Below are 13,627 nucleotides of genomic sequence, written 5' to 3'. Positions count from 1 at the left end.
CCGTCTTAATGTTTCTAGTTCTAGGTCTAGTATTAGTTCTAGTAATAGTGCCATGAAGGGCTAGTTAGCACTACATAGCGCTATGTTGTATATTTTTATTGCACTAAAACTATAACTAACACTAAACCTAGAACTAGAAACATTCGGATTTTGCCGTCTTAATAGACGTGCGGCAAAACCCGAATGTTTCTAGTTCTACGTCTAGTGTTAGTTCTAGTAATAGTGCCATGAAGGGCTAGTTAGCACTACATAGCGCTATGTTGTATATTTTTATTGAACTAAAACTAGAAGTAGCACTAGACTTAGAACTAGAAACATTCGGGTTTTGCCGCACGTCTCTTAAGACGGCAAAACCCGAATTTTTCTAGTTCTAGGTCTAGTGTTAGTTCTACTAACAGTGTTTGGAAAGGCTAGTTAGCATTCAATAGCGCTATGTTGTATATTTTTATTGCACTAAAACTATAACTAACACTAAACCTAGAACTAGAAGCATTCGGGTTTTGCCGTCTTAAGAGACGTGCGGCAAAATCCGAATGTTACTACTTCTAGGTCTAGTGTTAATTCTAGTAATAGTGCTATGAAGCGCTAATTAGCACTACATAGCGCTATATTGTATATTTTTTTGAATTAAAACTAGAACTAACACTAGACCTAGAACTAGAAACATACGGGTTTAGCTGTGCGTCTTCAGACGAAAAGGTCTAGTGTTAGTTCTAGTTTTAATAGTTATTCAGCGTTCGATTGCTGTATATGTTTATTGAACTAAAAATAGAATTAACATTACACCTAGAACTAGATTCATTTGGGTTTAACCGATTTAAGAGACGTATGGCTAAACCCGAATCTTTCAAGTTCTAGCTTTAGTTGTTATTCAGCGTTAGATTGTTGTATATTTTTCATTAAACAAAAACTAAAACTAACACAATTTTTCATATAACAGGCTTTATCGAGGTTTTACTATAATTTATTAATCCTCTTTTTAATACAATTTCTTTTTTTTTTCTAGCTCCTCTTGCTCAACGTGTGGATGACATTTGCGTCTCAATGATTGGCTTTATAATTGCCCTAATAATAACAGCTTTGTTAGCTCTGGTGGCGGTAGCAGTAGCAGTTTCATGTTGGTTGATGGCATACCGTCGAAGACCAAAAGCAACTGGACCGCTTCCTCATCCACCAGAATTTCCAAATCCACTATTTACAACGCCTGAACCAATGGCAGAACCAAGTCCCGATTATCTTACGTAACGGTGAAGAAAGTTATCGAAGAAAAAAAAAAGTTAATGTTTAGGGACAATACGTAAAAAAGTATTTTAAAAAAAGTGTCGTCTGTACAATGAAGAAGAAAATGAATTCGTCGAAAAACGAAAATGAAAAACGAAGACGCTTCGAAGAAAAATTAAAAAAACTAATATATATAAATATCAAGTTGTGTATTATATATTTATTGTTTAATGATTTGCATGTTATCCAAGATTTAATGTGATCTTAAATGCCGTACTGTTACTCACTCAAGTTTTATTATTTACTGCCCAGAACATAATCTGTGGGATAACGTGTAAATTGTTAAAGAAAAAAAAGCAAACCCTTGTAGTAAATATACAAATAGCCGTGAAATATGTAGCGTACTCAAGAGTCAATTTGTAAGAAGTATTTTACATATTTCATATAAAAAAATCTTTTCCATTGGCTTAAAACTTTCATTATAACTTAGACAAGGGAAAAAAACTTAGGTGGTGGACTTAATTCCTTTTAAATAACGCTTTAATTAATTTAAACAAAACAATTTTTTTCTCGTCTAAAAAAAGATTTATAATTTATATTATTTTTTATGAACTCTTTTTACACCTTTACATCAGTTTATTGTATTATCACAGTTTGTAAGATTTTTATTTATATGATTACCATGATTACCAGATTTATTTCTTTTCTAAACTGGATTTTTTTTATTCTTATATATATATTTTTTTTTCAAATAAGCCTTTGGAAAACTTTTGATGTAAACTAATAACATTTAAGACTATATATATAAATACGAATTGTATAAAGTGTATGAATGGTTTTAAGTATGGATGTTGAGCTGTGCGCTCTGAAAACTTTATTGGTGCTACTTGGCACGAAAAACAAGTCACATTTAGTCAATCACTACTTACTTTATGTAATTTTAGAAGAAAAAACGTAATTTACGACAATTTTTTTGTACGTCTCCGAAACGAGACAAAACAACCGATCTACTCCACTTTATTTTATTGTAAAAAACGAAAACGTTCAGATTTTTACTTATCTTACGATTTATGTCACGTACAATTTATTATTATTTAAAAAAAAATCAAATTATGTCTGAAAATATTCAGAATCTTCCTACTACTGTGCGACTAATTTTTTAATAACTATTTATAATAATATTCTGTATTTTTTTAATTATCTAACTGTAAAACAATAATTGTCATTTTGTGATAATCGCTTCTTTTTTTTAATAAAGGTTGTTTAATTTGATTAGTATTTTTTATGGTTCATATCTTCGTCATTAATTCATTGCCATAAGGAAACATGGAAAATTGACTCAGTAACCTGGAAATCGCAACACCAAAATGTAGGAATTTTTCTGACTAAATTTTTAGTAGAAGGATTTGATTCTCGCTTGATCATACGCAACAATTATGAACTAGAGAAGATCAAGAACATCGCAGAACAGGAACCGAGAAGTGAAAAAAATACAAAAGTGTAGCTTATATTGCAAAGTGTAGAAAATGCTTTACGCACGTCGGTCTTCTATTTCTCATCGTACAGATATTACGGATAGAATCTGCAAACATCTGCCAACAAATTACGCAAACTGACGTTGCACAACAGGTTATTGTGCAAACAAGGTTACCCATACACTATACACAATTTTATGCAAACTTCAGTTGCTTGTGTTGTGTACGCATGGAAACATGCCGTCTGACGAAGCAGTCCGTTTAGCTATAATAATTACTGTTGCGTTGAAAGATGGTGTTAGAAAAAGAAAAAGGAAGCAAAGAGTATGGATGAATGAGTGCAGAGTGGTTAAAGAAAAAATCACTTTTTAGCTGCTCAAATCTTCTCAAAGAACTGAGGTTGAGTTCACCATTAGATTACAAAAATTATTTACGAATGGATCCCACCACTTTTGGTGAATTATTGGTCATGGTAACACACATGAAAAGAAACTGTCGTTATTGCACATTGTGTCAATTGGTTGCGCAACTAATTTCAAACAATTTTGAATTTCTGCAACCTGCTTGATCTTTCCTTAACTTTGACTCTATCACTTCTTCTAATTTACTTCTTAAGATTTATACCAGTATTTTGTTGATGGTATTCAAAAGCATGATTCCCCGCCAGTTGCAGCATTTACTTAAGTCTTTACTTAAGTCATTGTTCATGCAGAAGTCTAGATATAATTCACCGTTGTTGTTTCTATTTCCTAGACATTGTTTTGTCATGATGTGTTCCAAAGCCAATATTCTCGTCTCTCACGTCTCTCGTATTCCTCAGATGGGTCCGTCGGCGATTAGCATTGTATTAAGCTCAGATTTCTCACGTTTGTGCGAAAACGCGCTAGAATTATTCTGTCAGCTATTTTTGATCACTTTCTCATACTCATTAATACACCCACTACGTTGGCTCGGTTTTCTTCTTTGCTGAGTACTAGTGGTGGAACAGATCCGGCAACTATCGGATATCCGCCTATTTTTTAAAATCCGGCCGGGTACCGGATAGTTAAAAATCGATTTCTTGGAATATGAGTATGAAAATTGCCCAAAATGGTAATAAAAGTGTCCTCTTTCCAATGAACCAACACGTTTTGAAAAATAACTTTTCGTTTTTGAGAAAACAATGTTTGAAGTTATGATAAAATTTTCGATGTTGCAAGTTTCATCGATAATTTTCAAAATTCGCTATAAAATTAATTTCATGAAGGATCCTTGTGGAAATATCACCAATCATTAATTAAAGTATCCTCTTTTTAATGCAAAAAGCCGTTTTGAAAAATCACTTTCAGTTCTTGAGAAATAAATTTTTGAAATGATCAACAAATTTTTCGAATTATACATTTTTTGCCGATTAAGTTTTAAAAATTCGTATAAAATCGGTTTCTTGGAATATGAATATGAAAATTTCCCAAAATGTTAATAAAAGTGTCCTCTTTCCAATGAACCAACACGTTTTGAAAAATAACTTTTAATTTTTGAGAAACAATATCCGGCTTTTCGCAAAATCAGTATCCGTTCCATCACTACTGAGTACATAGCTTAGAGTTTTGCCACATACCCTTTTTGTGTTTTCCTTGTCAGGCTATTTGAATTCACTAAGTCCCAGCATAAATAGTTTATAGGCCTTCATTTCCTTTGCAACTTGAGCCAGCTGTCTCGCCTCCAGGGGGTTCTAATGTTCCATGTTTCTATTCGTGTACGTTGCTTCATGCCAAAGGTGGATGCCAACTGTAGATCCGTCTAGTTGTTTGTCAAGGTTTCACTAATCAGCATATTTAGGACCAGCGGATGATTAGTCCACAAATCCGGGTTTGGTGATGACGCTGCCATGCGTCAACCATGAACGGAAACCATGAACATTTATAGTCTAAATAATAAAATAGAATATATAAAAACCGTCTTATCTATGTACTATGTCAAATTAATAGTATATTTGGTTGCATACATCGTTTGAATACTAATTTTTAAAAGTTGATATAATTTTATTTACTGATACAGGCTTAAAAAAATTGTGATAAAAAAAACCATAAAATGAATGGTTCTCTTTTTTTTATTTCTCCAATAAAAACTATTGATTGAGATGGTTATCTAAAGTCCACAAAACCTATATTAACCACAAAAATAAGAAAACAAGATAAGATATTATGCAATCCTCTCAGAGATATTGAAATGTATTTAATTCCTTTTTCAATTACATTATCAAATAACATTTTTTTAAATTAATTCTAGAAACCAACAAAAAATTTAAATGAATATTTATAACCTTAATAAGAAAAAATTACTTAATTCATTTTGTACTTAAAAATAAATATAAAATTTAATACTTGTTGGTGTAAAAAATTTCACATAAAATTGGTAATTAATTGTGATTTTTTAAGCAGACTATTTGATGACAAGATTAATTATTACTATTTGTTTTCTTTTTCCTTTTATTTGTGTAGTAAAGTTGGTTCTATATCCGGTTTTTCTTTCTCTGCTATACCACCAAGAAGTTTCTTGATTTCAGCAATTGCTCTTCCAGGATTTAACCCCTATTTAAATTAAAAGTGAATTATTAATGATGACAAATTAATTAAATAATTACTTTAGGGCATGTATTAGTACAATTCATGATTGTATGGCATCTGAAAACTGAAAATGGGTCTTTCAGTTTTTCCAACCTTTCCGCGCTGGTATCATCTCTTGAATCAATAATCCATCGATAAGCCTAAAAGAAAATAATCCAAGAATTAATCCCAAAACAATTTTTTTTTGTATTATTTATAAACCTGCATAAGTACAGCTGGACCTAAATACTTCTCACTGTTCCACCAATAACTTGGGCATGATGCAGAACAACAAGCACATAGAATACATTCATACAAACCATCTAATTTTTCACGATCTCTTTCTGATTGGGAATACTGCTCCACTCCCAATTTTGGTTCATTTCTAAAAATCTTGGTTATGTAAAAAATATTTTGCATCAAAAATGAAACTTACTTCCTTTGCAACCAAGGTTTTATTGATTTGTATTGTTTATAAAAATTATTTAAATCAGGTACTAAATCCTTGATAACATACATATGGGGTAATGGATAGATTTTTAATGGCTTACTAACATCACGGTCGATTTTCCTTAAATTTATTAACTCAAATGTTGAAAATTATTTAATTTATTATAAATAAAATTTTCATTTTAAAAGTATGGATTAAAGATAAGTAAAACATTCCATGCTTTTAAATAAAACATTAAATAATAATTCTTACTTGATGCAAGCTAAAGTATTGGTACCATTAATATTCATAGCACATGATCCACAAATACCTTCTCTACAAGACCTCCGAAAAGTTAGTGTGGTATCAACTTCATTCTTAATTTTAAGCAAAGCGTCCAAAACCATAGGTGGACAATCATTTAAATTAATCTCATAAGTTTGCATGTAAGGTTTAACATGTGGCTCATCTGGATTCCATCGATACACCTCAACCTTTTTTAATAATGGTTTTCTAACAACAGCTGCATAAGAAATCGAGGATAAATGGAATGTACGTATCTAAAATATAAAAAAAAATCAATTAATTGTGGTATTTGGAATTTAAAAAAAGAAGTGTGAAAAAAAAGATTAAAAAAAAACAAGTGAAAGTTGTAAATAATTGAACGCGGGAAACAAAAGAGTAACGGCTCACCTGATTGATGCCATTTCGACATAGTCGAAACAATTGCAGTTCTTTGGACATGTTATGTATCTAAGTGTACTCGATTTTATTAACGAATAGCATTATTTAATTGGAATATCTCAATTTATATCGAACAGCATGTCGATAACACAAAACTGGCTATTACCAACCTTACAAAGTTAAAATGTGGATAAAAGAAACGTTATCTTTTAATTAAATTAAATTTTACAATTAACAGAAGTAAGTATTTCAGTTATCAAATATCAGCTATTAACAAAAAAGTGATCATCTGTCTTCTTATTTAACAATTAGTTTTACTATTTTATAGACAACCAACTTAACGTTTGTGATAAACAAGAAATATGCGGACTATGTTTTCTGATTAATATATTTCTATAATATTTCAACGTGGAATTGAAACAGGACCGGATCTAACAAACCAAGAAAAAAAATTTATGCTGCAGCGGTTGCCTTCATATTTATTTAACTACTTCAGTATAACTAACAGTTTAACTAGTCATGCATTGATCACATTTTCATAAAACAAATAAATCCAAGTGTAGGACAGACTATACCAATTATTCTATCAGATAAAATAACAGACAATAAAGCAATAATTTCGATAATAAATTATGGTTAAACAGAAATATACAAAAGAGTACATAAACTATGTGGAACTACGCACATGTATAGATACTATAGATGTTGACCAAAAAGCTGAAACACTTGTATCAAAAATAAAGAAAGCGACACAAAAAGCGAAGTATACCAAGTATATAGGGTAATTCAAATTTGACCCCCACCATTGGAATCTCAAAAACAATAAGAGATACAAAAATGGTTAAATGGGGCAAAGTTGCGTATCTTAGAGCTCATCATTTTTCAACTAAGTTTTTGAATCTAGCCGTTTTAGTTTTTAAAATATTGCCGAAAAACAAAAAAATGATTTTTCGTTTTTTTGCCTATAATTTCTTTGGACACTTTGGTATTAAAATTCCGGTTCCAGTAGCTCCCAGTAACACCACGATACGAGATATGATTGAGTAAATTCAAATCTCATTCATGGCATCATTGCTGTTGGCGAAAAAGTAAAAGCTCGCCAAACATAATCTTTTATCTGTATGTACAGTTCTGTTCAGATATAATGCGAAAAGAGCCGCTCGTAGAGGCATAAAATTGTGCTAGAAACGACCTACGTTGACGAGGCATTCAATTCGATTTTACCTGCTCTGTAGTCTTGTAAAAGTTCCGAACAGGCAAGCGGGGTGGTGTGATTTATGGCCAAGATGACTGAATCACAAAGAATAATTAAGAAAATAAATAGGTATAAGCAATTCATTTACTTTACACAATTCCTGTAGTAAATGAAAATAATTACTAATAATTACTGTATTACTTTGGTAATACAGTGGAAGGATGAGACGAACCTCAAAAGAAATGAAAATGATATATTGATAATAAGTAATATATAAAGTATATATATATTGAAATATATCGCAAACCATTTTAATATAATAAAATCAAAAAAAAATATATAATACTTCAATATAACAAAAAATATAATATATTATTAGATATATAAAATATAATAAATATTATAATAATCGAATTGGGGAGAATTTCATACAGTCCATTATACCATCAAATATCAGTATTTTGTATAATACCCATTATTCTCTATGCAACATTGCAATCTGGTGGACATCGAATTTACTAATCTTTCGTATACATCCTTGCCGCGAACAATTCCCACACAACTGTAATGTTGCGGCGCAGATTATACACGTTGCGAAAAGGAAAATTGGCATTTTTATTGAACTGTTTTTCCACCAAAGCCCATAGATTTTCGAATGGGTTTAGATCCGGTGACCACACTGGCTAGGGTATTCGCCTAACGTCATTATGATCGTCAAACCAATCATGAACAATTCTTGAAGAATGCACGGGCGAATTGTCTTGGACTATCGTGATGATCCCTTCTGGATACAGGTTCTTACTGGTGGTATCAAAACATCCTCCAGCACTCGAATGTATTAAATCGAATTAAATCTTCCTTTAATTTCGGTCAGTTCTCCCGGTCCATGAATGCTCATCCATCTCCAATAACCCAAGGAAATGTGTCCACTTCTTGTATTTGGTTGAACATCATTAGCATCATACCGGGTTCCATCTCTTCGCCATAATTTCGATTGGTCGTCCGACGAACAGAAGGTGTTTTCGTCTGTGAAGATGACTGGTTCCCAATTATACTCAAGATATTCACGGGCAAATCGTAACCGTGTTGTAGCCAATTGCTCCGTAATTAGGGGTTTTTTACAGCCCGGTCATGAATGAATTTTATCTGACGCTTTATTTATGGAAATACTCTAAAATCATTTATTAGAGGAACATATAAAAAATCGTGTATTTGTTGTACTTAAAAATATCAAAAAAGATTTAAAATAAAATAAAATTAACACATTTAATAAAAGGGTGATCCATTCTTCGGCCCACTTCAAACTGGGACGGTTTTACCTCGGTTTTACCCTCTTCCTTTAGTCTCAGAAACCGAATTGAATAGAAACAAAAAAAAGATGTCTCCGTCTTCTTCCAGTACCAGCGTCATGTCGGAGCTAACAGCGGCCGATTCGCATTAAATCTGAACAGAGCTGTACATAGGTTTCTGCATACTGTGATATATCAGATGAGATGTACTACAAAGTATATCTCTAATAACTAGCATACGTTGTTGTGTGTTACGAGGCTTGTCCGGAAAATAAGTATCGTTTTGATCCACTGTATTGTATGAGATAATCACAAAACGATTAAATTATAGAAAATTGTGTTCCCGCTGGGTTCCAAAAATTCGGGGATGTTTACAAAACGAAACGACTTGGAAGTGCTTTGACATTTCTTACTCGATACAATGATGAAGGAGATGAATTCTTAAGCAAAATTATGACCGGTGATGAAACTTGGGTTTGTCATGTCACTCCCGAATCCAAACAACAGCAGATGGAGTGGAAAAAACTAAAATTTAATTCAACTTTGTCGTGACTGGCGGCATCTTTCCATGAAGAGGGTATACAACAGTTGGTAAGTAAAAGTTGGTCACAAGTAAGTAAAAAAATAGTTTAAGACATGCTCTTACATGTAAAAATAAATTTTGTTTTGAAAAAATGTTTTTATGTGTTTTTTTTTTCAAAACGGTACTTATTTTCTGGTTGGACTAATTTTATTCTGACACTCAATTTTTATCAGATTGATAAGCTTTTGAATATTACAAGTACAAAAACTAGAACTAACCTAACACCATTACAAGAACTAATAGTAAACCTAGAACTAGAGCTACTATTAGTTCTAGCACTATTAGTAGAAGTAATAGTAAACCTAGAACTAAAGCTACTATTAGTTTTATTGATAGTTTTTTAGAACGTTCTTCCTATGCTAATCTATCTGCGATCCCTAGATGCGTTTAATGTTATCAAAGGGATATTATATTGGGTTATTTCTTATTTTGTACTGATTGCACTATTTGTTACAATCTGTATGACTTTATGATTATCTCCCCAAGTTAAGAATAACATGATTCAGTATAATTTTTACAGAAATTGTATATATTGAATTAAATATAAACATTGAAGCAACTTGATTGTACCCAATCAGTCCAATAGGCTGAAATACGGTCCTGAGTGAAATACAAGGTCAATGAGTAAATAATGAAAAAAAGATGGTTTTCTAACAAACACGTTTTCTAATAAGTTTATGTGAACATTTAAGTGATAAGACTGGTGTAAGTCTTGACTTTTACATATTTTTTTGTTAAATCCAATCTTTGTTTCCTTTCTTAATTTCAATCTCGTAAATATATTTTTTATTTACAAAGCAATAACTTGCACGATTACATACTATAAATATGGGTGTTAACAACAATTGCCGCAAGACTTGTTTTTTTTAATATACAATGTTATGAAAGTTATTGTGGTTGTACGTTGATTTTACTTTTACCAAGATATTTAAGAAGGAAATATTCCAAGAGTTATTACATAATCAATTCTACAAGAAAACAATATCCATGCGAAAAATGGCCACGTTAAAACTATAACCTTTTTTTACATAGAATTTGAAGTAATTAAAGTGAAATTATGATAAGAATTTCAACTGAACTTAGAAATAGCTTAGTTGAAATAATATTCATTACAATTTGACCTTGCTACTTCATTTCCTGTCAAGTTAATGATTACTTAAATAACTATGCGTGTGTGGTTTTCCATTACATAATAATAAAAAAATTATGAGTAATAAAAAAAATTCGGTAGCAAATACTTAGAGACTTCGAAGAATTAATTTAAAATTAAAATAAGATAGCAAATAATTTTATTTGAAACATTTGGTATTCACAATAAATCAGCAAAATTGCTAGATCATGAAATTAATTAAATAAATTAAATTAATAAAGCTAAAACATTTAAGAAATACGTTGATAAATTAATACATACAATTTATTCTTTATAAAACATAAATTCTCATTTGTGTAATATCATTGGTTCAATATCTGGTTTTTCTTTTTCAGCAAGTCCTCCCAAAAGTTTTTTAATTTCAGCAATAGCTCTACCAGGATTTAATCCCTATAAAAGAAATACAATAAATAATTTCTTTTTTATCGCCTCGTTAAAAATTATTATTACCTTTGGGCAAGTGTTTGTACAATTCATAATCGTATGGCATCTATAAACAGAAAAAGGATCTTTTAAACGACTCAAACGTTCTACTGTGGTATCATCTCTTGAATCAATAATCCATCTGTAAGCTTGCATAAGAACTGCTGGTCCTAAATATTTTTCACTATTCCACCAATAACTTGGACATGATGTTGAACAACAAGCACATAAGATACATTCATATAAGCCATCAAGTTTTTTTCTATCTCTTTCTGATTGGGCATATTGTTCTGCGCCCAACTTTGGTTCTTTACTATTTAAAAAAAATTGTAATAAAAAGGTGATTATTGATTACATTAAAATTTATGGCTTACACTCTTTGCAACCAAGGCTTAATCGATTTATATTGTTTATAAAAATTATTTAAATCAGGTACTAAATCCTTGATAACATACATGTGTGGTAAAGGATAAACTTTCAATGGTTTGCTTACATCAGTATCAATTTTCCTTTAAAACAAAACAAAAATTTACTAATCAAAGACATTCCTTAGAGTTATTTCTTACTTAATACAAGCTAAAGTATTTGTACCATTAATATTCATAGCACATGATCCACAAATTCCTTCTCTACAAGATCTTCGAAAAGTCAATGTGGTATCAATTTCATTTTTAATTTTAAGCAAAGCATCCAAAACCATTGGTTGACAATCGTTTAAATCAATCTCAAACGTTTGAACATAAGGTTTCTTTTGGGGTTCATCTGGGTTCCATCTATAAACCTCAACCTTTTTTATTGCAGGTTTTTTATCTGTTGAAGGTGTAGCAGAACAAATAGCGGAAGAGTGAAAATTTCGCACCTAAAATAAAACGTGTTAGCATAAGAAACACAGACAATTTTTTTAACTGTCCAAATTATTGTTACATAATTGGCGTAAATAAAAAAAAATTAAAATATAAAAGTATTTAATTTCCCTACGCACCATTCCTATTGTATTCCTACACAATCGAAATAATTGTAGTTCTTTAGCCATTTTTTCGTACGAATTTTCAGTGTTGTACTAACGTTACAAAAAAAAAAGAAAACGTAAATTTTAATTTTAGCTACACCAACGACGAGGACGACTGTCTTGCGTCGACTACCAACGCACTGTGGAAAATACCTTTAAATCACGTGTGTCGGCATTGTTCAATAACCAACGTGTTATTTTTCCTTTTCGTAATATTACCCTCTCTTCGACGATTCTGAAGACATCCTGTTATAGGATACGAATTCGAATTTGAGTACGATACATAATGCATTTTTAATGAGTTAGTTTTTATGGAACGTCCTGTGTATTGATTCCTACCGATTCAGTTCTGTAGGCAACTATTATAACAAGCAGATTCTTACAATTTTTTGTTGCACTTTCAGAATGTTGAAAAAAATATTTTAAATCAGACACTCCAACTTTTTTATGACTTAATTATTAAATAATTGTTGTGTTTACCAATCTTTACTTAATTATGCAGTTTTTTGATACAAAAAAATTAGATACCACATAAATTTAAGTATCTATTTCTGATTGTTTGGAGATTATAGAAATATCCAAAGGTTGCGAATTGATTTTGTCAATAATAATCGCTAAAATATGATTTAATAATGATACTAATTGTTAATAATTTCTTCATTCATTATCACTTCTTATATCATAACTTCGAAAAGAAATGTCTACATACTGTTTTATAGCCACTTCATTCTAATACCTCTTCTTAAAGGATATTTTGAAGAATTAAATAATTTGAACCAAATTAATTTTCTTAATATCGATGACCTATTCGTATCCTTCAGTAACATCATTCGCTATTTTCCAGTTGTTGGAATTCTACATTCTCTCATACATATATATTCATCAGTTTAATTGAGTTTTTCAACTACTCATTGAAACTTAATCATTATAAATATCATATTAAATTCCTTCCAATTTCCTCTTTTTATAGCCACTTTATATCCATTCGCTACTTTACTGCCTTACGAACACGTATCATAACAAAGAAGGAGTTAATCAACTCAAGAAACGTGTAACAATAACCATACTCAAGAAGCAACACAGATCTAAGATACTACTTAGTCTTTTGAGCAGTATTTTAAAATTACTCACAAAGATCATAGTCCAGAAAATAACAACACAAACCGGAATAAGTGAAGAACAGCAAGGATTCCGAATATTGATGAATCCATAGAGTTTTCTAAGCCACTCTAGCTCCGTTTCATCGACTTCACCCAAGTATTCAATAAAATTACAATCAATGGTCATTTTCACAGCCCCAACACGATACAAAATGTAGATCGATCCAACAGTTTATGCAGTTGAAATATTTTGGAGTCGATATATCAAGCAATAACATCACTAGACATGAAGTGAAATCACAAGCAACCACAGTCGCAATAATATCTGGTTGCCTACGGGAATATCATATGATGGAACAAACATCTGACGGTAATAAGCAAAGTTAAGATCTAAAGCCTGTGTAAGACCTACGCTAACATATGCAGCCGAGACCTCAACAACCAAAGAGGCCATGAGAGAGCCACAGAGATGTGTCAGGTACA

At 31.1% G+C, this 13,627-nt stretch overlaps 3 protein-coding genes and 1 long non-coding RNA gene across 4 annotated transcripts in view; 2 read left to right on the top strand and 2 right to left on the bottom strand.

Moving 5' to 3' along the window:
• The window catches only part of LOC111414383 (fibrillin-like protein dumpy), a 157,924-nt gene extending 155,431 nt beyond the window's left edge, over nucleotides 1–2,493 (top strand). The window contains 1 exon segment of the mRNA XM_071194412.1: nucleotides 1,007–2,493. Coding sequence (XP_071050513.1) covers nucleotides 1,007–1,245 — 239 coding nt within the window. The 3' untranslated portion in view covers nucleotides 1,246–2,493.
• Nucleotides 2,494–4,875: 2,382 nt separating this feature from the next.
• Nucleotides 4,876–6,495, bottom strand: LOC111414415 (succinate dehydrogenase [ubiquinone] iron-sulfur subunit, mitochondrial-like). The gene is made up of 6 exons (XM_023045757.2): nucleotides 6,405–6,495; nucleotides 5,985–6,271; nucleotides 5,718–5,852; nucleotides 5,504–5,666; nucleotides 5,320–5,442; nucleotides 4,876–5,266 (listed from the first exon to the last, which is right to left on the bottom strand). The coding sequence occupies exons 1-6, from the start codon at nucleotides 6,453–6,455 to the stop codon at nucleotides 5,165–5,167; spliced, it is 861 nt and encodes a 286-aa protein (XP_022901525.2). The 5' UTR covers nucleotides 6,456–6,495; the 3' UTR covers nucleotides 4,876–5,164.
• Nucleotides 6,496–6,558: 63 nt separating this feature from the next.
• Nucleotides 6,559–11,247, top strand: LOC139429037 (uncharacterized). The gene is made up of 2 exons (XR_011639744.1): nucleotides 6,559–6,635; nucleotides 6,724–11,247. It is a non-coding gene; the product is annotated as an uncharacterized lncRNA (long non-coding RNA).
• LOC111414354 (succinate dehydrogenase [ubiquinone] iron-sulfur subunit, mitochondrial-like) lies at nucleotides 10,735–12,295 on the bottom strand. Its single transcript, XM_023045674.2, has 5 exons — nucleotides 12,018–12,295; nucleotides 11,602–11,894; nucleotides 11,410–11,544; nucleotides 11,063–11,348; nucleotides 10,735–11,002 (listed from the first exon to the last, which is right to left on the bottom strand). The coding sequence occupies exons 1-5, from the start codon at nucleotides 12,066–12,068 to the stop codon at nucleotides 10,901–10,903; spliced, it is 867 nt and encodes a 288-aa protein (XP_022901442.1). The 5' UTR covers nucleotides 12,069–12,295; the 3' UTR covers nucleotides 10,735–10,900.
• Nucleotides 12,296–13,627: the final 1,332 nt, after the last annotated feature.

The sequence above is a fragment of the Onthophagus taurus genome, chromosome 2, assembly GCF_036711975.1.
Source record: "Onthophagus taurus isolate NC chromosome 2, IU_Otau_3.0, whole genome shotgun sequence".
In the NCBI taxonomy this organism is placed as follows: domain Eukaryota; kingdom Metazoa; phylum Arthropoda; class Insecta; order Coleoptera; family Scarabaeidae; genus Onthophagus; species Onthophagus taurus.
The sequence above is the reverse complement of the archived record's forward strand: the minus strand, read 5'-3'. Positions and strand labels throughout refer to the sequence as shown.